Source organism: Paroedura picta, chromosome 15 (assembly GCF_049243985.1).
Source record: "Paroedura picta isolate Pp20150507F chromosome 15, Ppicta_v3.0, whole genome shotgun sequence".
In the NCBI taxonomy this organism is placed as follows: Eukaryota; Metazoa; Chordata; class Lepidosauria; order Squamata; family Gekkonidae; genus Paroedura; species Paroedura picta.
Window position 1 is genome coordinate 18,382,076 of NC_135383.1, and position 25,336 is coordinate 18,407,411.

The 25,336-nt window shown below is 49.0% G+C and overlaps 1 protein-coding gene across 5 annotated transcripts in view; it reads right to left on the reverse strand.

Moving 5' to 3' along the window:
• The window catches only part of NCOR1 (nuclear receptor corepressor 1), a 120,292-nt gene that overhangs the window by 28,109 nt on the left and 66,847 nt on the right, over positions 1-25,336 (reverse strand). For all 5 annotated transcript variants that reach the window (XM_077311821.1, XM_077311822.1, XM_077311823.1 and 2 more), the window contains exons 19-34: positions 23,120-23,259; positions 22,496-22,622; positions 20,956-21,511; positions 18,520-18,649; positions 17,476-17,674; positions 16,946-17,119; positions 15,499-15,659; positions 13,558-13,678; positions 12,074-12,175; positions 11,491-11,591; positions 8,662-8,833; positions 8,332-8,472; positions 7,825-7,908; positions 7,404-7,660; positions 6,020-6,374; positions 3,639-3,863 (exon numbers count right to left, since the gene is read on the reverse strand). In XM_077311821.1, coding sequence (XP_077167936.1) covers positions 3,639-3,863; positions 6,020-6,374; positions 7,404-7,660; positions 7,825-7,908; positions 8,332-8,472; positions 8,662-8,833; positions 11,491-11,591; positions 12,074-12,175; positions 13,558-13,678; positions 15,499-15,659; positions 16,946-17,119; positions 17,476-17,674; positions 18,520-18,649; positions 20,956-21,511; positions 22,496-22,622; positions 23,120-23,259 — 3,045 coding nt within the window. The remainder of the gene's footprint in view (positions 1-3,638; positions 3,864-6,019; positions 6,375-7,403; positions 7,661-7,824; positions 7,909-8,331; positions 8,473-8,661; positions 8,834-11,490; positions 11,592-12,073; positions 12,176-13,557; positions 13,679-15,498; positions 15,660-16,945; positions 17,120-17,475; positions 17,675-18,519; positions 18,650-20,955; positions 21,512-22,495; positions 22,623-23,119; positions 23,260-25,336) is intronic.

A 25,336-nucleotide genomic window follows, 5' to 3' on the forward strand; every position in this document is an offset into this window, starting at 1 on the left:
GATTCTACAGGCTAACAAGGACTGCCTGTTATTCCGACTGGATTTTCCTTGGTGCTGCTGAACCAATCAGAGCTCCAAAGGCTGCATTCAAGCAACCCATCTGTGTGCTCCCTGGTTATTCAGAGGTGATGGGGAAGCGAAGGGGCTGTGGGTGGGAAAGCTGGTTTAAATCCCCCCCCCCTGCCCCAGACAAAGTCTTCATACCACTCCTAGCAATCTAAGAAGGCTCAGTTTGCATGTGATCCAGATGGGTGTGAAAAGGACTCATCTTCTATCCATAGAAAGACTGCCTTAAGGACCCTTGCAGACTGCAGGCTGGGTAACTCTGCACTGCAGACAAGCTTGCCTGTCTGGTAGCCTATAGGCTGCTTGTTGTGAAGCCCAGCAGCTAACTTGAGAGGAGATTGAATTTGGAAAGTTGGCTGCTCTGTTTGAACATCCCCCCGTTCTGATTTTGCTTCTCCCTTGAGAAAAGCGGATTTGAGAATGGCTAATTTTACTTAGTTCAAGAGTGGCCAAACCGCAGCTCTTCAGATGTCCACGGACTACAATTACCATGAGCCCCTGTCAGCAGGGGCACATGGTAATTGTAGTCCGTGGACATCTGGAGAGTCACAGTTTGGTCACCCTTGAACGAGTTGCTCTTTCCTCAGAAACTGCCTGCACAGAATTTGAAAATGGCCCCATCCTTAGCCATTCTGCCTAGTCTTTATAGGCACATAAAGATTTGCACACCGGTAAACATGCCACACCAATTGGGAACGGGATATTTCCTTTCATAGCTTTCCCCCCTGCACTAGTCTTCTCTAGCTGTTCTGCTGGATCCTAGCTGGATCAGGCTGCAAGCACAAAAGTAGCATAACGGAATTTAACTGGCTGAAGTCAACATGAGGAGGGTGCAACCTTCCCCACCAGGCTAGTCTTGGATGTCTCTCTTCCTTCCTCCCGTGCTTAAATGGCTGCTGTCCCTTGCTATGTGAAAAAGCAAACTATTCTCCAAGGGGGGGGGGGGAGAGCAATTTGCCTTTGTGCCACCAGTGCTGGTTGACCTCATGTTCACTGAGTGGGAGCCCTCAGGGTGCACAGTGGAACAGATAGGCAGCGCTGCCTGGCCCTTGCAGGGTACCAGTCTGTCCTTTCGCGATCACAAGCCTTTTCCTAATGTTAACTTTAGGCACACAGGCAAACACACCCTACAATCAGTGTGTACGCTTCAGCTACCTCTGCAGGTTGTGGATTTATTTGCAGAAATGCACAGAGGCAGCTGTGTGGCCAAGTCACTAACATCCTGAGAGAAAAACGGCATTTTGTTATGTGAATGAGCAGCGTCAACAATGCTGAACACAGTATTGTTATTTATATGCTGCTCTTCCCTATATGCCGCTCTTCGCTCAGGGCGGCTTACAACAAAATATACACAGTGTACACAACCTAGGCACAGTGTAGATCAGCCTTTCTCAACTTTTTAAACACTGAGAAACCCCTGAAACATTCTTGCAATCTGTGCAGAATATGGTTGGGAAGCAGAGCTGTGGACACGCCCACCTGGGGCCCCTCCCACCCCCTCTAGGCCCATCATTGGCCAGGGCAGGGCCAATGACTACATGACTATATATATATATATATATATATATATATATATATATATATATATATATATATATATATATATATATATATATATATATATATATATAGACACAAGATATATATATTCGGGAAACCCTCCCACGGCTGTCAAAAAAACCCAGGTTTTCATGAAAGCCTGGTATAGATAATATAAATAAAAGCCAGTTACATTCATTAAAATAAATAGAGTCTTCCAACTAAAACGTCTCTTGTATCTAAAAGATGAGGAATGTCAATGAAGGTGTAAATAAGGCGGGTTTGGGTGGGGAGGCCAGCAGATGCTCCAGTGGCCTTTGGCCTCAACCAGAGGTCCAGCAGAATGGCTCTGCCTTGCAAGACCAGCAGAACATTTTCAGGACCTGCAGGACTCTGATCTCATGCGAGAGAGTGTTTCACCAGGGCCAAAAAAGCCCTGGCCATGGTTGAGGCCAGTTTTACTTCTTTAGTGCCCGGGATACCCAGTAGATTTTGGTCACTAGGCAATATCGATCTTGGGGAGACATAGAGGGAAAGGCGGTCCCGCACATACAATGGTCCCAGACTGCTTAGGGCTTTAAAGGTAATAACCGAAACATTGAACCTCATCCATTCATTGGAGCCAATGCAGCTGGGAGAGCACTGGCTGTATATGGGCTCTCCATTGGGCCCCGGTTAGGACATGTGCCACTGCATTTTGGACCAGCTGAAGTTTCTGGAGCAGCTTCAAGGGCAGTCCTGCATACAGTGAGTTTCAGTAGTCTAGCCTAGAGATGACCGTTGTGTGGATCGTTGTGGCCAGGTCAGACGCTGACAGGTAAGGTGCCACGCCTGAGGAAGATGATAACATGCCTGGCATGCCGCATTTGTGACCCAGGCCTTCAAAGATAGTGAGACACCCAGGCTCCTGATGGTCACCGAAGTTGACCCAGCTAGAGGACTACAGTCTTAGCTGGATTCAAATTCAACATTTCAAGCCAGGGAGGGGGGGAAGCAGAATCGCTAGTACTCAAAGGCAAGCGGTGAATTTCAGCATGGATGAGAGCTCTTTCAACTTCGTCATGGCTGAGAGCCAGCTTGGTGTAGCGGTTAGGAATGTGGACTTCTAATCTGGCGAACAAGGTTTGATTCCACGCTCCTCCACATGCAGCCAGCTGGGTGACCTTGAGCTTGCCACAGCATGATAAAGCTGTTCTGACCGAGCAGTAATATCAGGGCTCTCTCAGCCTCACCCACCTCACAGGGTGTCTGTTGTGGGGAGACGAAGGTAAATGTAAGCTGCTTTGAGACTCCTTTGAATAGAGAAAAGTGGCATGTAAGTACCAAGTCTTCTTCTTTTTCAGTAATATCACGGCTCTCTCAGCCTCTCCACCATCACAGGGTGTCTGTTATGGGGAGAGGAAAGGGAAGGTGATTGTAAGCCGCTTTGAGACTTCCTTGGGTAGAGAAAAGCGGCATATAAGAACCACCTCTTCTTCTTCAGTAGTATCAGGGCTCTCTCAGCCTCACCCACCTCACAGGGTGTCTGTTGTGGGGAGAGGAAAGGGAAGGTGATTGTAAGGCGCTTTGAGACTTCCTTGCGTAGAGAAAAGCAGCATATAAGAACCAACTCTTCTTCTTCAGTAGCCTCACCCACCTCACAGGGTGTCTGTTACGGGGAGAGGAAAGGGAAAGTGATTGTAAGGCGCTTTGAGACTCCCTTGGGTAGAGAAAAGCGGCATATAAGTACCAACTCTTCTTCTTAAAACTCTGCAAAAGTAGCCAGGAGGTGCTTAATTTGATACATGGGCTAAGAAATTTGAAAATTAAGGCTGTGATTTTTAAGACTGTGCTCAAAGGCATTCTTGGGACCCTCTGAAAGTTGTCAGGACGGGTTTGCCTGGAAGGATTGTACTCCGTTGCCAACGTGCCCCTGCCCCAGGCAGGTGACATGTCCCTCCACCTCTTGCTGTGCCCACAACAGCTGGCACTAACCCCTGGGCTTGCTCCTGTGTGCAGGCATCGATGCACGAGAAGGAAAGGCAAGTACATACCGGGATCCAGAGCCCGATGGAACTGCATAGCAGGATCCAGGTGCGAAGGGAGGTGGCTTCGGTAGACCTCGGGAGTAGCGCCTCTGTGGTGGGGATCGAAGGGGCTGTGAGTGACCACATGATCCACCCCTGGCACTGGCGATTTTGACGACACGCTCTCCCTCTGCGTCGGGGTAAGAGTGGATTTCCTCTCGTGGTTTGCACTCTTCCCGGAAGATATGCTGGCTGAAAAGAGAAATGGGGCAAAGCTCAGAGCCTCACCTGCTTACAGGGGACTATTTCAAACTTGGATATTTTAGTTGTATTGAGACTAATTACTGGGGGGGGGTACACCTTTCAGAGCTACAAACCAGATCCTCTTTGTTTTAAGTGTTTGGGGATTAATGACCTTCACCCATCATTCATTTCTCCCCAAAATAAACCTGTGCCCTGATGCAACACGTCGGGGAGTGACTCAGTGCCGCTGTGAAACTTGAGTCCTGCAAATCCTGCCTCTGCAGCCAGCTGGTTGGGCCTGGTTCAAGTCTGCCGGCAACAGCAGGACTGAGACGTTACACTGACTTTTGAGTTTAAAAATACCTCGCACACAAAATTCTGAAAGCAGAAAAGCTCCCGGTTCCTGCCTGCATGTCTCAAAGCCACTTCTCCGTCCGTAGCCAGCTGCCAATTCTTTGCCAGAGTCCTTTCCTCTAACTAAGAACTTCCCAGCACTCTGCTATGCAATAGCCATTTAAAAAAGCCCAGTATGGCATGGCTGGGCACTGAGGATTGAACTAGGACTGGGAAGACTTGGACTCAAGTCCCCTTTTCATGACAGCAGCGTGACTTGTTGTGTGCTGATCTCGTGGCCGGTCATGTAATAAAGGTAAAGGTAAAGGTATCCCCTGTGCAAGCACTGAGTCACGTCTGACCCTTGGGGTGACGCCCTCTAGCGTTTTCATGGCAGACTCAATACGGGGTGGTTTGCCAGTGCCTTCCCCAGTCATTACCGTTTACCCCCCAGCAGCAAGCTGGGTACTCATTTTACCGACCTCGGAAGGATGGAAGGCTGAGTCAACCTTGAGCCGGCTGCTGGGATCGAACTCCCAACCTCATGGGCAAAGCTTTCAGGCGGCTGCCTTACCACTCTGCGCCACAAGAGGCTCATGGTCATGTAATACTGGGCTATATTCCCTAACTCTTACTACATCCTCCTTCTGGTCTCGATGCTCTGATCATATCTTCACGTGGTGGTTTATACTACGTTTTGTTTAACCATTTAAAATACTTCATACATATAGATACTTTTAATATTTTAAATGTTTTGTTTTGACTTTTTATTTCGATGTTCTCCATCCTGGGGCCGTAAATTAGGTGGAGAGGAGTTGCAGCAATGTTTTACATACAATAAAGGCACCTAAAAAGGTTAAGCAGCAGCAGAATATATTAAATATGCGTTCAATGAGGCACAAGATAATACACTCATGCTGAGAGGGGACTTCAGTGAGGGTGGCACTTTGAAGAATGTTTTAATTGGGGGGGGGCTCCAAAAGATATATTTGGACACATTTTATAAGTATGGGGGCCTCTTCATATTTCTTAGCACTGTATAGTCCCCACTATTACACTACATGAGTGTATTTAAACATCAGACCACTGAAGAAGGCCCAAAGAGGGACTGAAATGCATTTGGGCTTTTTTTTGGATGTCAATATGCTTTGGATCTGTGCAATAGTGGGTAGCTAATGTTGACGTTTTGAAATTTTACATGCACGTGAATTGAAATAAATATTTGTATTTTAATATCCTTATCCATGGTTCCTCTATATATTTGTGAAACAGTCTGGGGGGGTGGAACGTGTCCGGCTGTCCCTGTTTGGCCCTGCTCCTGCAGGTCCCGCCCTCTGTCCCTGGACTCTAGCCTCTTTGCTCTCAGATGCGCCTCAGTGCCTGGAGCCAGCAGCAGGTAAGGGGAGAGGGCCCTGAGCAAAGGTTCGTGGTGGAGGGGCTGCTAATGAGGGCCTCTTGGCCTGCCAACAAGGGCCTCCCTGGCCTGCTAGGCTGGCCCTGCTAATGAGGGCCTCCCAGCCTGCTGACTGCCTGCTAAGGAGCTCTGTCCCGGCCCTGCTAACGAGCTGCCCCACTTGATCCGGCTGCGAGCTGCAGCCCAAAGCCACCTTAAGCTGCCTGGCTGGGGGGCCAGGGGAGGGGACCCTTTCAAGGCCCGTTCTTAGGAATGGGCTTTGAAACTAGTTTAATATATTCTGCTACTGCTCAACCTTGCAGGTACCTAGCTTGGGTATACAAGTTGGGTTACTTTGTTCCCTCTATCGTTTTAAATGCTATAAAGCCAAAACATGCAAGCTCCAAAAACTGGTGAGTGCAGGAAACCAACAGCGCACCTTCTGGGACTCTATTCATCATGGGAGACGTCCTGGACATGCTCGGGTAGTTCACCGGAGTCCTCCTCGCATTGCTGTCTTCATAGATCCCAGGACTCACTTGCGACTTGGGAGCTTCGTGGAGAGTCGACCGGAGGACCGAGGGCCCCGAACTGACCACGGAGGTGTGGCGGGAACAGACCTCCCCGGGCTTGGTGTCCTCATACTTTCCTCGCTCCACCACTTTCACGTTTTCGGACACCATCTCCAACTGCGGCATGCCTCGGGGGAGCTTGCTTGGCCCGGTGATCAGGGACTTCACGTTGTGCTTGATGGTGGACTGGCCTGAGCTGCTTTCATATTTTATAGGCGTACCCTAAGAGGGGAAGAGGAAGGGCATCGTGACCCTAGTTCAGCCGGGTCACGAAAGTACCTGCTGGCACCTGAAACCTTCTAGAGTAGCGATCCCCAACCTGTGGGCCGTGGATCACATGTGGTCCTTCGACTAATTGGAGGTGGGCCCCGAAGGACGCCTTCTCCCCCCCCCGGTCCTTTACTTCATCCCCCCCGGCCCTTTACAATACACTTCGGGTGTCATTGTCTCCCATCACTCCCAGATGGGACTATCTTGTTGCAGAGAAACAAGCTCAGGGTTCCCATTGATTTGTCATTGTCATGAGTTAAGATTTCCATGAAAATAAAATGTTCCTTATGTTCACTGTTGTGGCGTGTCTGTATCTTATTTTGAAGGGATGTTTAAACATTACCATAGCGATCAGAGAGCGTTAGGGCAGTGGTTGAGAGTAGAGGAGTAAACTACCCCACCCCCCCACCGGGCCTCAGTAAAAGGCGTTGAGTGGTCCCCGGTGATAAAAAGGTTGGGGACCACTGCTCTAGAGCAGGGGTAGTCAAACCTGCGGTCCTCCAGATGTCCATGGACTACAATTCCCATGAGCCCCTGCCAGCAAACGCTGGCAGGGGCTCATGGGAATTGTAGCCCACGGACATCTGGAGGACCACAGGTTGACTACCCCTGCTCTAGAGCAAGGGAAGGAGGATTGGAAACTTATTTTATTGAAGTATTTTTACCTCTCCCAAAGAAGAAGGAAAAAAAACTGATTGTATGTAACACGCACATCCCAAGATCAGAGGAGTCCCCTTCCCAGTTCTACTGGGCGGCTACCTGAGCAGGCTCTTCTCTGCAGCCTTGATTGCCCCTCTCACCAAACTCCTTGCCTGAGGAACCCACCCATTCATCACACTTTGCAAGCTATCCTAGACTGCTGTTTGTCCCCCTTCACTCTTGTTTCCAACCCCTGCTGGGCTGGCTGACCGCAGTTTGCTCTGAAAAAGTTACCGTCTTGCCAGCAGTGCCAGCTTTGGAATCAGTTTACTGGCAACCCACCTGAGAAATGGAACCCTCTATGATAGGCCGAGCGCTCTGCACTATCTCCGGGGTCTTGCGGCTTTCCTGGCTCAGCAGGTCCTGCCTTGGGATTTCGTGGATGGAGCGCCCCATTTCTTTAATGGTGGTGACCCCGTCATAGGGCTTTCCCTTGGTAATGGCACCTTCGAAGCTCCGCGTCGGTGGAGACTCCTTCTTAATCATCTTGGGGTACTTGAGGCCTTCGTCATAGTTCTCAGCCGTAGCTCTTGGGGTACCTTTTCCGAGAGGACGGCAACGGGATAAGACTTCAGTTATACCAACTCTGCTTTAGCTAGCCAACCTGGCAGGTGGGTGGGTCTGAACGCATACACAGTCAGCAACTCCCATTTTAAACAAGTTGCAAGCGCCAATAAAGGGAGAAAAATGCTCTTCTCCCTACCTTGCATTATGGAGCCAGACAGCACAGTCCTCTCTTTCAGTTCCGAGTGAGGGCTTCCACGAGGAAGAGCACGGCAGATTAATCCTAAGAAACATGTTAGTAGTTAGAAAATGACACGAACCATTTCCCGGGCAGCAAACAGAGGAAAAATCCCAAATACTAGAGCAGTGTAGTATTTTCTTTAATTGAGAAGCCTACTAAAATATCACACAATAAGAGTCAGTCAGACTTTATTACGGTCGTAGGCCAGTATAAAGAAATTAAAGAACAGCTAAGAGACGATCAGCTAAGAGCATAAAACAGCTAAAAGCATAACTCCACTCCAACTGCAGATCATGTAGGTCGAGGGCTCACTCAAGCGGCTGTCGCCACACTCAATGGGGGTTGTGGAAAGGGAGGGACTACGTAAATGAATATATCCTGCGAGATCACGGCCCAACTTGAATTCTTTAACGACCCCAGAGTGCCTGGGGGGACACTCAGAGAGAGGGGCAGAGGCTTCTTTACCTTCTAGTGGTGCGGAGACAGGAGATTCTCTCATGGACATCCCTTGCTTGATGTTTCCTTCGATGGCATCGTAAGACCTCTTCAAGCCCATTTCGTGAGCAGTCCTCGGACTCCGGGTTCCCTCCCGGACATTCTTAATGGCTGCGTAATGACAAAAACAGATTGCTTAAAAACAGGCAGAATAAGGACACCAAAGCTCCCCAGGGAAATCCCACCATGTCCAAGCGGTCAAGCCCGGAGCGTCAGCTGTGCTCTCATACAACCAAGCTTGCTTGCTGTCAACCCAGCATTTTGTGCCGGGCGCCTGCAATGTCAAAGTTCTAGACTTACCATCATAGGTTATGATGTGCCCACTCTTGCCTTCATAAATGACGTGGCCTTTGGCTGCTGCTGCCTCCTCCCTGCATTTTTCAGGGCTGCTGTCCTCTGTGGCCAGCCGGGTGATGGTTCCTTTCAACAACACGTCAGCTGCGATCCCAGACTGAGACAGAGCTGGCGTTCCCTGCAAGGAAAACAACAGAACTTAAAAGTTTCGAGCCACAGGTGGAAGGAGGATGCTAAGAGGAACTCCTCCAAGTCTAGATAGAGTCTACCTCTGAATAACCAATGTGATATGACTCTCCTGCTTGTGGGCTTCCTGGAAATATCTGGCTAACTGTGGGGGTTAGATGGGCCTCTAGAACAATCCAACACAGAACTTGGCACAAATAGTGCAAGATAGGCATGATTATCTTGGAGGGGGTCATAAGGGAGGGTTTGGGGAAAGGGGGAGGTGTTTACGGTATTTAGAGTGGGAAAAGGATGTGAGCTGGGAAGCGGAGTCAATACTGCCACAACTGGGCAAATGAGAATAAGATGCAATTTAATAAAGATAAGTGTAAAGTTCTGCATCTGGGTCAGAAAAATGAAAAGCATGCCTACTGGATGGGGGATATGCTTCTAGGTAACACTGTGTGTGAACGAGACCTTGGGGTACTTGTGGATTGTAAACTAAACATGAGCAGGCAGTGTGATGCAGCGGTAAAAAAGGCAAATGCCATTTTGGGCTGTATCAACAGGGGCATCACATCAAAATCACAAGATGTCATAGTCCCGTTGTATACGGCACTGGTCAGACCACACCTGGAGTACTATGTGCAGTTCTGAAGGCCTTACTTCAAGAAGGACGTAGATAAAATTGAAAGGGTACAGAGGAGAGCGACGAAGATGATCTGGGGCCAAGGGACCAAGCCCTATGAAGATAGGTTGAGGGACTTGGGAATTTTCAGCCTGGAGAAAAGTAGGTTGAGAGGGGACATGATAGCCCTCTTTAAGTATTTGAAAGGTTGTCACTTGGAGGAGGGCAGGATGCTGTTTCCGTTGGCTGCAGAGGAGAGGACACGCAGTAATGGGTTTAAACTACAAGTACAACGATATAGGCTAGATATCAGGAAAAAAATTTTCACAGTCAGAGTAGTTCAGCAGTGGAATAGGCTGCCTAAGGAGGTGGTGAGCTCCCCCTCACTGGCAGTCTTCAAGCAAAGGTTGGATACACACTTTTCTTGGATGCTTTAGGATGCTTAGGGGGTTGGACTGTATGGCCCCTTCCAACTCTATGATTCTATGAACTTTTACACAAAGAAACAACACACACACACACATACATCCTTCATTGGCATATAGATCTGGGTCCTTCCGTGAAGCCAGAGGAAATAAGGAGCCCAAGGCAATGCTTACAGACCTAATTTTTAGATTCCAATGGGTAGCCGTGTTGGTCTGAAGTAGCACAAATCTTAAGGTCTTAAAGGTGCTACTGGATTCTGATTTTATAGACCTAATTTTTGTTTCAGTACTGACCAACCAATTCGATTCCTGAGTATTTGATAGATGAGGCTCAATGGGTCTGGGTTATAATTTACACACAACCAATATTTAACGGTTATTAGCCATGCTTTTGTTTCGAGTAAACCCTGACCAGATTTCCAAGCATAAAGCTGCATATGGCAGCGGTCCCCAACCTTCTTGTAGTTGCGGATCGCCTCCGAGGGTGGGAGAGAGCCGGCGGCCTGGCCGCTGCAGCTGCATGTAAACCTGCACGCGCATTTGCCGCGCATGCGCGTTTTTGCCACTAGGCGGGGCTAACGCGCGTGTACAGAACTGGCGCGCGTGCGCGTTTTTGCCAGCAGGGGGCGCAAACACGCATGCGCGGCAGCTCCGCGCGTGCGCGTTTGCATTGCTGGCGTGCCGGCGGCTGTGCCTGCCTCTTCCCCCCCTCTTGCTGCGGCCCGGCACCATGGCCTTTGCAGCCCGGTGCCGGGCTGCGGACCGGGGGTTGAGGACCCCTGGCATATGGTACACAACTTGGCATCCCGAAAAGTTTCCACAGGAATTTAGATTGGGCACATTCTATACAGTGGTGACACCAAGAGACAAAATAAAAAGTGCCATTATCAGCAAAGCTGCGCGATCGTATGACAGGCTGTTGCTGGGCTGTGCCGTTTCAGACATCAGGTAGAGGAACTGCACTCCTGAATGCTTCCCAAGATTAAAAACATTTCTGGCATGCAGGAAACCAGAGTGGCTGTAGAAACTGACTGGCCAGACTCTTCCTCCCTGATATGCTTTATTTTTATTTGCATGAGATTCTGCAGGGAAGCGCTGAAAGTCCCCCAGAGGAGACATTGCGACGAGTTCAAGAGCACTGTCATTGCTCTATCAGGGTCTGGAACGCCATTAGCTAAGAGCTGCGATTAATAGGACCTTACATACTATCCAAGAGACAATTTTTTTGCATATATGAAGTGTGTTTGAAACACTTACCGTATTTGCCGGCATATAAGACGACCCCCCAACATATCCACTCAAAATACAGTGCTATGGGCCACTATGGGCAGCTATGTCTATCCCAACTGAAGTGCACCCGGCGTATAAGACGACCCCCCCACTTGGAGGCACGTTTTTCAGGGGAAAAAAGTAGTCTTATATGCCAGCAAATACTGTATGTCCCTTGATAAAGCCAACAGGTGAAACGCGTTGGGGCTTACATGAAGGATTAAAAAAACAACTGAAATTGAAGAGAGACGACTTTTCCTTGATTGATTATTGCCATTGTTGTCCCAGTGCATCTGTACTGTTTCACTATCAGGGTTTTAGCATTGCCTCACGGGATGAAATAAGTACCTGAGTGATGGAGCCTCGCAGTGAAGGCATCGTTTCGACAGAAACTTTGCTGGCTGGAGTCCCTCGTGTGATGCTTCCTTCTTGGATGGTGGTCGTCGTACCTGATTTAAAGGGCAAACGGAGAGCTGGTCATACGAATGCAGCAACACCCGTCCCCCCTCCAAGTACACTTAGGGCAATGTGGAAATGAACTGGATCCTCAGTGCAAATCCTTCTTCTTATGAGATAAAATAACCACTGATCCATTTACCCTCTGGCCCTTTGACAACACCCATGACATTATCGAGAGGAGGGTGCCTATCGTACCAGCAGCTCAAGTATTGCATGTGGTTCTCTCGTCTCTCCGTTTTATCTTCACAACGAACCCATGACCGAGGGCAATGAAGACAACAACGGAGAAGTTTCTGCCCAAGATGCTATTACAGTTACGAATATTTGGGTAGTCTTCAAACGTTCACAAACATACACACAGCATCTCCCACCATCCTGAGGAGTTCCCACTGCAGCTTTTACAGCTCTTCAGAACACACCAACCACCTCCTTACAACTGGTTTGCTGGACAAAGCGATTTGGGGTTACTGACCTCGAACCACACCTTCGTGTTGGGCCCGGACTAACAGGCCTTCGGGCTGAGAGTTCTGGCTCCTAGGAGAGAATTCTTCTTGCTTGATGTACGGCACCAAAGCTTGAAAGGAGACGATAAAAGAGATTGGGGTGAAGGTGGGTCCCTATCACAGGGACTCGTGGATAATGTCTACACCTTGGACGCATGCCAACAGCAGGAGTTTGCACACCAGTAGTTGCACGGAGCCTTTTTGTTTTTTTTAAGAGGAAAAGAGTGCCAGGGCTCAAATTTCAGAGGCTGAAATCGTAAGAGGCTAGCATCCAACTTGAGCCCTCAAATACTGTGCCAAAATCCATATGTGGTCATCATGTCCAAAATAATACTAAAGCTTATATTAAAAGCATAATGTACCCAAAGCTTCATTCATGCAAACTTGGCCCATCCCTTTATCATTGCCTTTGCCTATTCCATTCCTAGGGCTGGCAACCTCTAGGTATAGCATGGAGATCTCCTGGAACTACAGCTGATCTATAGTCTACAGAGATCAATCATAGAGCTGTATGGAAGAGGCCATACAACCCATTGCTCAATGCAGGGTCAACCTCCATCCATAGAATCAAGGAGCTGGAAGGGTCCATGCAGACCATCTTGTCCAACCCCCTGCTCTATGTATGGTCAGCCTGAGGTATCCACAGAATCACGGAATTAGAAGGGGCCAGACAGGCCACCTAGTGCAACCCCCTGCTCAATGCAGGATCAGCTTCAGCATCGTTGATAAGCATTTGTCCAGCCGCTGCTTAACAACCACCAGTGAGAGGGAGCTCACCACCGCTCCCTAGGCAGTCAATTCCACTGCTGAACCATTCTGTGAAAAAAAAATCCTGGTATCTACCTTGTACCATTCTACATGCAGTTTAAACCAATTACTGTGGATCCTATCCTCTGCTGCCAACAGGAACCTTTTCCTGCCCTCCTGTTCTGCAGAAAATGGATGGAGGGTGGGCTATAGGCTTCCTAACTTTAATTTCATCAAGAGGGTCAAGCCACATCAAATAAAATAATAAATATTATTTGGTGACCACATATGCAAAATAAAAAGTATTCAGTGCCTTATATCCGATTATACAATGTACGAGCATGTTTCGTGGAGGAGTATGTCCTATGAACCACATGAAACCAGACACCCTTTGGCTTCTACAGCCTTCCTCAGTGGCCACAAATAGGCTGTAGAGGCCGAAACGCACCTAGTTTAATGGGATTCATAAACTGAACAGCCACCTAATGTTTTCAGTTTTACAGATGTGAACACAATATAATAAATATTTAATTTGTTATTTTATTTGTTGTGGCTTGCCCGTCTTGACTACATTGGAATATTTTGGGTTGCGTTTGTTTCCCCTCTTGGGTTGGTCGCTTCTGAACCTTAAGCCAGAGGACGGAGGCAAAAGCAGCATGAAGCTGGAAGCTTGGCTGTCTGCACATGCTCTTTTCTGTGCTCTTACCTGCTTTGGCAGACTCCTGTGACCGCGGCAGTCCTAACGATATGGAACCCACGGAGGGCTTCGGTGGGTCTTGGCTGTAAGATGACTGACTGTGGGATGTTAAGTACGTTCCAGGCGTCCCCTAGATGGAAAAAGAATGCAGAATATCAGTGCCGTGGCTTTGGGTGGTGCTATCACATGAAATCGGATTTTAATATCAATAGTACAGACTCGGCATTCCAATGCCCTGATCCTAGTTCTAGGGCAGCCCCCCGTTGAGTCTAAGGTGCGGCTGGACAAGACTTACTTTGGTCATAACTAGGGTTGCGCGCTCCTGCACACTACGGTGAGCACTGAAGCTCAAGGCAGCCAGCACCGTGGAGATGTAGCTTTTTCTGACGCACATGAAATGCAATCTTGCTACAGGATAAGACTATAGCTGAGAGTGGTGGTCCTAGACAATATATATCTTTGAAAGGTGGGCTCCAAAAAGAAACACTTTAGAAGGATTGGTTGGGGCTACACCAAACACATTTCTCAGCCACCCAGCAAAACTTTAGAATTTGTTTTTAGACAAGACAACATTGTATAGTATATATTGACCACTGAGGAAGACCCCTGTGGGTCAAAATGTGTTTGGTCTGTTCTTCATGTGCAGTTAGATACGTATCGTTTTTACTTTGTTTTTGATGAATTATTGGTGCACTGTAATAAATATTTGTAATAATAATTTTTTAAACATTGTTTTAACATTGTTTTGCAGCTCAACTTTTGAGTTCCAGATAATCTCTCAGCAAGAAATTTGGCGCTAAGTTGTGCACAGAGTGGACAATCAAGTATAAAAAGTTAAAGGTACCCCCTGTGCAAGCACCGGGTCATGTCTGACCCTTGGGATGATGCCCTCTAGCGTTTTCATGACAGACTCAATACGGGGTGGTTTGCCAGTGCCTTCCCCAGTCATTAGCGTTTACCCCCCAGCAGCAAGCTGGGTACTCATTTTACCGACCTCGGAAGGATGGAAGGCTGAGTCAACCCTGAGCCGGCTGCTGGGACTGAACTCCCAGCCTCATGGGCAGACAGCTTCAGACAGCATGTCGCTGCCTTACCACTCTGCGCCACAAGAGGCTCATAATCAAGTATAGAATGAGATAAATCCACCAAGGCTTGCATGCTACAAATACAGAAGCATTGATTCTTTGACGTACGGGTATAACAGCCAGCCAGACAGAACTGCTGTTGGCATCGGTTGCAAAACACAGCAATGTAAAGGCTGCTCTAAGGTTTTGATTAAGCACCTTGATTAACTAGATCTATGGTGACCATTTAAAAATAACTTGAACCACAATGCAGACAGAATTAACAGAGTTTGATATCTGCCTATCAAAGCATCACATTTGTAAATCCAATCTCTATATTGGGAATTATCTACTGATGGATTTGGAAGGTCATCGGGAATGGAGTATCTCGAGCCCAATGTAGTTTGCTTTTATTGTTTCAATGTACCAGTTTGGGGCACTTCAGGGAATCAGAAAACCTACTAAACATAGGTAAAGGTAAAGGTATCCCCGGTGCAAGCACCGAGTCATGTCTGACCCTTGGGGTGACGCCCTCTAGCTTTTCTTGGCAGACTCAATACAGGGTGGTTTGCCAGTGCCTTCCCCAGTCATGACCGTTTACCCCCCAGCAAGCTGGGTACTCATTTTACCCACCTCGGAAAGATGGAAGGCTGAGTCAACCTTGAGCCGGCTGCTGGGATCGAACTCCCAGCCTCATGGGCAGAGCTTTCAGATGGCTGCCTTACCACTCTGCGCCACAAGAGGCTCCTTACTAAACATAGAATGTGGATAGAAGAGGCTGGAAGAGCCTCAAAAGACTCCACAGGCCATCTCCCAGCCTTCTAGTTGGAAATAAGCAGCTTTAAAAGGGCCTGTTAAACTGCAGCAATACCGACTGCCCCCTTACTTGCGAGATGGAGCCCCCCATAATGAAAGAGGGCTTCTCAGATGGCATCACTGTTTTGGAAGATGGAATCAGTGGGGGCGGAGGTCGGGTGGGCCGCGTCGTTGGGGGACGGACCCCTTCAGAGAGGCTGGTTATTACTTGATGAGGAGCTGGCTGGAGGACTGGGGTGGGGTGGAAGGAGAGAAAGGAGATGGATTAGTCAACATGCAAAGGATATCTCTAGAATCTCTGATTTTCAAAAAGAAATATAGCAAGACACTAAAAGTGGCAATGATAACAAAAAGACACATTCACCCAAATTACATTTTAGCAGACTCATATTATAAACCGGGCCGTGCTTATCCTGCCAGCACAAGTTTTGCCGCTGAACTGGAATCTGCTCACTTTCACAAAATCTTGGGAGAGCCTCTAAATTTTTTAAGTTTTTATCCTTCTTGGGCAAAAGAAAATCCTTCCAATTCCCCGTTTCTGAAAAAGCATTTATACCTCCTGCCCGAAATCTGTCATAAATACCGGAAGTGGAATTATACTGAAACATACACAAACATACTGGCAGCTGCATATGAGGAACATTTACTCAAAATTAAGTCCTGAACATTCACTGGGACTTGCTTCCAAGTGGATGCGCACAGGCTGATAAGCCTTGATATCACCCAAAAGCACACATTTTGCCAGTTCCAGGCTGGGAATCTGATTCCTAGGGCTTATGCATGCCTAGGGCTTGGGAAAACAAAATCTCAAAATTGAGCATCCAGAAGAAGTTCCTAACAATTAGAGCAGCTCCTCAGGGGAACAGGCTTTCTTGGAAAGTGGTGGGTTCTCCTTCTTTGGAAGTTTTTAAGCAGAGGCTAGAGAGCCATCTGACAGAAATGCTGATTCTGGGAACTCACAGAGACGACCCAAATGGGTCATTTATAAGACAGTTACCTTTATGGACCTTTGATACTAATAGACCCAAATTATATAACTTAAAATATAAAATATAAGGTATATAAAATATAAGAATTAGGTAGTGGGTTGAAGACTTTGTTTGTATCCCTGAAAAAAAACCAATTCAGAAATAAGTTTACTGAGGAAGTAAAACACGAATACGAGGTTTTATACCTAGGAACTCGTTCGGAATAAAGCTTTTTGCCATCGCCAGCTTGGAAATTTCTTTCTGTTTATTTATATATGATGATTCTAGGAACTTAGGCAGATTGTAAGTGGGTGGGCAGAAGGGACTGTGTTGGTGCTTGGCCATTTCTTGCATGTCCGGGAAAATGCCGATCACTACTCTAGGATCAGAAGGTGACTTTCTAGCAGGCCAGACTGGCCAGGGATTCTGTTTTTGTGTTGTTGTTGTTGTTGTTTTTTTGGGGGGGTCATTGCAAGGGGTTGGACTAGATGACCCTGGAGATCCCTTCCAATTCTATGATTCTATGAGCAGCAGGTGAGGCAACTGTACCTGGTGGAACACTGTAGCGAGCTGCATTCATGTCAGGCTGTGGAGAGGCTTTGCTGACCTCCCTCGGAGACAGGCGATAGGGCGAGGCGGATCTCACCACCGCATTCTGCATCTGCGCTTCTTGTTCCATGGCACGCTTCACTTCAGCATAAGGCATGTAGGCAACTGGTTTCCCTGCGGAAGCAGAAGGCGCTTAAGAACAAGAGGCAGCCGCGGACGTAAACACAAGAGAACGGAGCGATATTGTTCTACTTTGCGCTTCAAAAAAAATACAGCCACTTGGCAGGAGACTCTACCAATAAAATCAAAAGTAAAGTTTTACACCACAGTGCATTACTGGGTGGTGTTTCAAAGTCGAGAAAGGCCAGTCTAGCAGATAGAATGCAGACCAACACGGCTGCTCTCTGAAAACGCACCACAAGAACTTTTAAATAGTTTCGGCGACTCTTCCCTCCTCAGTGGGTTGAAGGAAACAACTCTCCCGGGGATATTTTCGGGCACTAATGGAGCACACAGGTCAGTTCACCTACCATCCCACTCGACATTGGGACTCTTGGATGTGCCACAGGGACTGGCGGACCTCCGGCAATCCACCTCCATCTGCTCTTGCCTCTGGCGCGGCTGATCCTCTAGCATGGTGGACTTGTGCATGGCCTTGATGTGCTGCTGCAAGAGCGTATAGCCACTCATTGGGATCCCCTGCGGTAGCCCTTGCAATGTAGAAGAGACCTGAGGAAGAGGAATATCACAGGACTGAAGGACAACAACGCAGCTCCACTGCTAATTCTACTCCTGCTGTCGCCCCTTAACGCAGGTGGCTCTCTAAATGTCTCATGGACTACAATGACCATTAGCCCGTGGCCAGCATGCTGGTACAGGCTCATGGTAATTGTAATCTGTAGACATCTGCAGAGCCATCGTTTGGTCACTCCTGCTTTAAGGGCAAGAACAATAATTTAAGACCCCTTAGATAAAACATACCCCTTAGAGATAAATAATGTAATACATCCCTTCGATCAGCCTTCCTCAACTTTTTACACACTGAGAAACCCCTGAGACATCCTTCAAGCTTCAAGAAACCCCATAAGTGTACAAAGCTATGCTTTCCAGCCATATTCGGCACGACTGCACCACTTCGGGGGTTTCTCAAAGCCAGGAGAGTGATTCAGGGATTTTTCAATGGTAAAAAAATGGAGAAAGGCTAGTTTAAGGAGTTAGTCTTGCGGGGCCCTTGGGCCAAAACCAGTGCAAGCAGTGGTGTCGCCAAAGGAAAAAGGAAGGGGGCATGGTACGTGCCAGCTCCTCTGGCAATGAATTTTTCAGCAAGGGATCTTAGCCAGTCCCTGTCCACCCCCCTTCATAAAGCAGCCCACCCGCAAAGGATTTTGGTTCACACAGCACTCGGGTGCTCCAGTGATGCAAGGTTTGTGGGGGGGGGGAACACCTGCTGGCTTGCAAGAATGGAGGGCTGCTTTGAGCTCGCAGGTGTTGTGGATCCCTGCTGAGGCCTGTTAAGAGCACTGCCACTCAAAGCCAGAGGTGAGCCATGCTACCCACTTCCCCTAGGAACGTACCATGGGTGGAATTATGGCGGCCCGATGCTGAAGCTGCTGCAGATCCATTGGCCCTTGCTTGATGGTGGAGGACACTAGCAGAGGCCCCGTAGGGTTCAGCAGGGAAGGCTTTGAGTCCATGGTGTAGATTCTGGAAGGAAATTGACATTCAAAAAGGTGAGCGGAAGAACCTGGCAAGGGGTCAGGCAGCAAACGGGCACTTTGTACATTCAAGAGATCTGGACGGTAAGGTACTTAGGGGGTGGCCGTGGTAATGAAGCTCCTGGCAGCGATTGGCTGGCCGGAGCATATCGTGGAGGGATCTCGGGCAGCTGTTGGTGGCGCTGCTCTGACTCGAGAAAAGGACAAGGCAGACGGGAAGTCAAGGAAAGGAGGGAGCAGGAGAGGCAGGCACCTATGCAAGCACATTCTGAAGAGGAAGGAAAACGAGGAGGGCCAAGGAGGGCCACTAAGGTGAAGGCGGCCGAAGTACACATCTCCGAGGTGAAACAAGCAACGAGGCTGTTGGCTGCAAGCCGACAGATGAATTCAGCTGAGCTATTTTAAAAGGCAAAAGTGGATGCAATCCAACAGCTGCACAGGCGTCTTCTGCATCCTGACGACAGCTTCGGGGCCAGGTTGCCCACCGCCGAGTTCAAAAAATAAACCGAGGCCAGACTTTTTCTCTCTGCTAAATTAACTTGGCAACTCCTCTTGGAATAGTCTCAGAGTGAAACAGGCACATCTAACCAACCAAAATACATGTAGTGGCACCGCTGGCTGGGAAGCAGGGATGGCCCCGAGTTCAGATGGCACGGAAAGGCAGTGAGACACATTCAGTGGGGAAAGGCCCATCTATGGCTAAATGGAGCCTCCACAGTCAGTGGTAGCATACCTGAGTGCCAGGTGCTGTGGGTGGGAGGAAACAGGAGAATGTTTTGCTTCATGGGCCTCCCAGCTCAAGCAACTGGCCCTTTCAGGAAATGGGACAGACATGCAGTCTGATTCAGTGGGGCATCATCTGACGTTCTTGCGTTAAGAGGACAGGAGGCCAAGAGGGTGTCCCAAAAGCACTCAATCCAGCCTATAACTGGGACCATTCGGAGACCTTTGAGGACAAAGTGGAGCCTAAACACAGTCGATTTTAAAAGGGGGAGATCCTTCCAACAAATTTTAGGATGTCTGCTGCTACAAATAGATATTTGCAGAAGACTAGAGGCATCTCTTTCCGTCTCGTGATAAAATGAGACGATTTTCCCGGGGAAGTTGACTTGACAGCAGATCTGGGATGCTCAACAAGAAGTGCCTCTTTGCGGGATGAACTTAAGGAACTTGCTTGCCCAAGAACAGAGGGTGGCCACTGACTTAAGTGACAGTTTGGGGAAAACAAAATGGGCAAAGCAGGGGAGAGCTACCTGTGGCTGCTAAGCAATGCACCATTTCCCACTGCAAGGGGCCCCATATGGGGAGGTGCTACCATTAGGCCGACGTGGCTGGGAATCTGGTGAAGATCCTGCTTGGCCATGAATCGGCCGGAGACGTTTGCAGAAGGCAAAGAAAGAAAGGTTTGGGTTTTTTAAAGTGTGCAATGGCACCATTGGTTTGTGGCACTGACTGTCCTGGGACACAGTGAACTTGTAAGCCATGGGATTAAACTACTCACTCGAACTGTGTGTGGCTATGATGTCTTACTCCAAGCGTTTCCTTTAGCAAGAGGAAACTCAAACTTAAATACAGGATTGTCCAGAAAGCTGATGGTGAAACGCAGCGTTTCGTGCAGCAGGCAAAGGGACTGGCATCTCCTGGGGCTAAAACGGGAGCTTCCCTGGAATGATCCTGACAATGACAATTCCCCTGCCCCTACTCTAGGGATGCCCCAGCAAGGCCACTCCATATCCCTGGTGTCTGGGCAGTGCAGCACCCTGACAGGCTTGCGTCTGACAGGCACGGAGGAAGGATGACCGGGAAGCCAGCTCCCGGTGTGGGTATGATGGTGGACTGCCAAGTGTTAGGTTCTGGGCATAATGGTATTGGGGGTCAAAATCAGTAACGGGGTGCTCGCACAAACTCAGTTTTTCAAAGCGGATGACCTTGCAACCACCAAAAATCTCTGTCTGGAATGCATGGAGATCGCTAGGCTGTCTTGCTCAGACAATGTGGGAAAGCAGCTGAAACCGGAGACAGTGTAGTGGACGGAGGGGCAGGCTAAGACCCTGGGAGACCCAGGTTCGAATCCTTATTTCCAGCACAGAAACTGACTGGGTGACTTTGGGCCTGTTGCAAGCTGTCACACCTCGCAGGGTTGTTGTGAGACAATGGAAGAATGATGTTCTAACACTACTTTGAGTCCCACTTGAGCAGAAAAGCGGGATCCAGATGCATTGTTCTGCCCTCTCCCCTCCTCCCCGTACAGAGGGAAGCAACTCCTCTCTGTGCCTTGAGCCGTTTTGGCTTCACCTCTGCCTCTCAGGTTCTCCGTCCACTTCTTCGTCGGCACTGCAGGTGGCGCTCGAGTCGTTGTCCGAGGTCGGTTCCATCCGCTGGGTGCCAACCTGATGGGCGGGGCCAAAGTCCATGTCTTCTGGCTCGAGCTTCTCCGGGGGCTTGCCCCCCTCCCTTTCTTTGACGTCGGCCTCCATTTTCACCTGGACCTCTTCTTGAAGCCTCGCTTCGACCTCGATGGGCTCCGCTTTAGTGTGCACGACAAGGCTGAGCACGGGCTTGGTGTCGATCGGCTGGTTCCGGTTCTCCACCTCCATGGCCTCCTCCCCCTCGGTCGTGGCCTCCTCTTTCACCTGCAGCTCGGCGTTCTCGTTCTCGGCCGGCTTCATGCTTGGGGCCGGCGAGGGAGGGGAGGCCACTGGGGCAGCTTTCATGGCTGACTCCTGCTCAGCCGCCACCTCGGTGGTTATCCTAGAAGAGCCGCTCTCGGCCGGGGCATCTTCCGAGGGCTTGGCAGCTTCCACTGGAGAAGGTGAGGGAGCACTTTCGGTATCCGAGCTATTTTCGGCGCCTAGAAAAGACATTAAGTCGAGAGTAAGCATTCTGAAAGTAATTAAGCAGAATTAACTGGATGCCAAATTATTCCTGCTCAGTGCCGTGCGACACACAAGGATATACCTTGATACCTCTTGTGGGGGCTTGGGGGTGAATTCTGCATTTCCATCACTGCAGTACACAAGCCTAGTCACATGCCTGATGGGGAACTCTGCCCTTTCTTCCTGCGCTGGCCCTGACCACCACAGCCCCCTTTCTGCCTTCTCGGCTCCAGCTAGATGCCTGCCTTGCAGACCAGTCACTCATTTGCGTCTCCGGCTTAACAGCAGGCCTCATTCAGTAGCCTCATGAGCTTCTGGTGCCCCTAAGGACCTTCATGGGCTTGACCTGGCATCTCTGGCACTTGGTATGAAGTAGCACAACAAAATCAGAAGTAGCAGAACAAAGATTTATTCAAAGCGCGAGCTTTCGAGTGCAAGCACTCTTCCTCAGGTTATGAACTACCATCATGACAGTGGGAATATAAAGCAAAAGTTAATTCAAATTAGTAATCTGTGTCACAACATCCAAATACAGCCACGCGGGAGGTGGTGGGTTCTCCATCTTTGGAAATTTTTAAACAGAGGCTGGAGAGCCATCTGACGGAGAGGCTGACTCTGTGAAGGCTCAAGGGGGTGGCAGGTTACAGTAGATGAGTGAGAGGGTTGTGAGTGTCCTGCACAGTGCAGGGGGTTGGACTAGATGACCCAGAGGTCCTTCCCAACTCTATGATTCTGGAGCCAAAGCCGAAAAGGACCTGGCTCTGGTGGAGGCCAGCCACACTTCCTTGGGGCCAGGAATCACCAACAGCTTAGTATTCCCAGAGTGCAGAGCTTTTGGGGGACATACTGGGAGAGCTAGAGGTCAGCTGGTCCCACTACAGGCATCAGCATGCTTGGGAAGGAGGGGGACACTGCTCTGCCCACTCATGTCCTCAATCCCTCTGCACCTCTGGACTCACCTTCACTGTCTTCCGGGTTCTCTTCTTCATTGGATGCCTCGATGTCCTCGTCCTCTTGTGCAGAGACTGTCGAGGCCACGCTCTCACACTGTGACACTTCGCGCTCCTCACGGGGCCTTCGAGAAGACTAGGAGGCAGAAAGAAAGAAAAGGGACGTCCTTAAACTGCCTTACCATGCCCGCTGTGATCGCAGCCCCCTTTTCTGACTTTAGGTCTGTGACATCGGCTGCATCGGGCAGCCCCCTAGCTTCACCCTGCATCCACCACAAATGATCTCTTGAATACAACACCTGGGAGCATGAAGCACCTCAAGCACACATTGTATTTGAAGTGCACAGCTAATAGCCTTAAAAGGTACCACTAAAATTCTAAAAGGAGAAGGTAACAAATATGTATTTTAAAGACTGCACATCATACATTCTGGCCTCCTGCAACTTGCTTCCCTTTAAGCCCACCCGACACTCTTATCCACCTGCTTTCCTTGTGTCCTGACCTTGATTCGTCTTCCGTTTCCCACATCTCCCTCTGGTCTTGACACCTCAGCTCACCTGCCCTTCACTGGGAAGTCCACACACAGGTGCAAGTCTCTCCCCCACCCTGGGTCCCCGGGGGGTCTCAACTCACTTTCTGCTTGTACTGCTGAAGAAGGCTGTCGAGGTTGTGCCTCCTTTTATAGTTGAAATAGAAGTTCTTGCACTGGGCCTCGCTCTTTGTCGCCACCATTTTGGCTATGGCTGCCCAGTTTCGTCCATGTTCCACTAACCCTGTTGAAACAAAATGGGTTGCATTTATTTAAGCTCATCTGTCCACCTTTCTTTAAACAAAGGCGGTAAAAGCTGGGGTTTTTAAGACCCAGTAAGAATAAACTCCACACAAAAATCTTGTTCAGGCACTCAACCAAATGGTTCTGTTCTGTTCTCTAGGGAGGGGGAGGAATGGGAAGGCCACTTTGAGCCTCCTTCGGGTAGGGAAAAGCAGCATATAAGAACCAACTCTTCTTCTTCTTCTTCTAGATCAGGGGTAGTCAACCTGTGGTCCTCCAGATGTCCATGGACTACAATTCCCAGGAGCCCCCTGCCAGCGAACGCTGGCAGGGGCTCATGGGAATCATAGTCCATGGACATCTGGAGGACCACAAGTTGACTACCCCTGCTCTAGATCATCGGCTTTCGAAAGGGTGGGAGATTCCCCCTTGAGAAGACTGCTAATGGCGTCAGAACACACCCCAGGAACTTCTACAACACACAAGAGATCCTTAATGGAGTCTGATGCAATGTGCTCTTCACAAAGGAAGCACAGTTTTGAGTTTATTTAACAGGGAAGGGAAATGGAAGGACAAACGCAAGTCCTGTCCAGTCATAGAACAGCCATAAGGCTATCTACTAAGATGCTCTTCATCAATAAAGGTTACGGTGGGTAGCCATGTGGGCCTGAAGCAAGAGAACAAAGTCCACTGGCACCTTTAAGTTCAACAGAGTTTTACTATTATTATTTATTATATTATATTTCTTACCTGCCACTCTCAGCATACCGGCCCATGGCGGGTAAACAGTATAAAAGAAAAATCCCACAACAACCACCCCATTAAAAACACACAGAATGATACAAAAACACAACATGGTGGAAAATAATCCTACTCCCATAAAGGAACGGCTGCCACCCGGGCAGCAGGGGGCTATGTAAAAAAACAACAACACCCAGATGGTCAAGGGTGGTGAAGTTCCTGATGAGAGGGGCCCAACCAGGTCAACCATAGGCCTGGCAGAAGAGCTCCATCTTGCAGGCCCTGCGAAAAGCTGACCAATCCTGCAGGGCCCACAGTTCATTCCACTAGGCAGGGGCCCAGGACCAAAAAGGTGTGAGCTTTCGGGTCCATGCACACCTCCTCAGGTAGCTTCAGGTTGTGTGGGTCTGAAGCACCAGAAGAAAGTTCAGGACCACGGACCCCTTGAAGACCAACAATGTTCTATTCCAGGCATAAGCTCTGCTGCACACAAAAGCTTAAACCCACCTTAAAGGTGCCCCTGGACACAAACTTTGTTCACCAATATAAACATCCTCATCAGACCCAACATTGGTAAGCATCCATCTCCAGTTACACCTTAGGGACCCAGGAAATCAAACCACCAAAGAACCACCCAGCTCTGTTCAGTGTGGGGGGAAAAACAAACCTGCAGGGTTGAAAGTGTAAACAAAGACGTCACCCAGATAGTTCCCATCGAGGAAGGACACACTTGATATTGTGGGGCAAAGTTAAATCAGTGGACAGGACAGGTTACCTGCCCTGCAGGTCAGCACTGGTTTCACAGACCTGTGGCTTGTGGAATTTTTTTTCATGGCTTGGAGGTCACAGTGTGCCTTACAACCATGGCCCAAATGCTCTGTATCAGGGCCACCAGGAACGACAACAAATCCCTTTTTACTACAACCGCAGCAAGTCATGTGGTGCCACCTGAGCCTATGAGACGGCTCCAGCTCAGGTTTGCTTAGGGGCTGGCCAAGAAGGGAACCTTTGATCAGTGCCCTCCCTGGGACAGACCCATGAAACCGTCACCTTCCCTTCCTTCCGTGCCTGATCTTCACAGCTTTCTCACGGCTTGCGGGGAAGGCAGCTGCGACTGCCAGGTTTCTGACCATGCATGTACACAGGAACTAGCGTGTTATGCAAAGACAGGACAGACTGAATGGGGGGGGGGGATGATGCCCACTGTTAGTAACAAAATGAGAAAGTGTGCAGCTCACCGGCTGCCAGTTTGGTGAAGTGGTTAGGAGTGCGGACTTCTAATCTGGCGTGCTGGGTTTGATTCTGAGCTCCCCCACATGCAGCCAGCTGGGTGACTT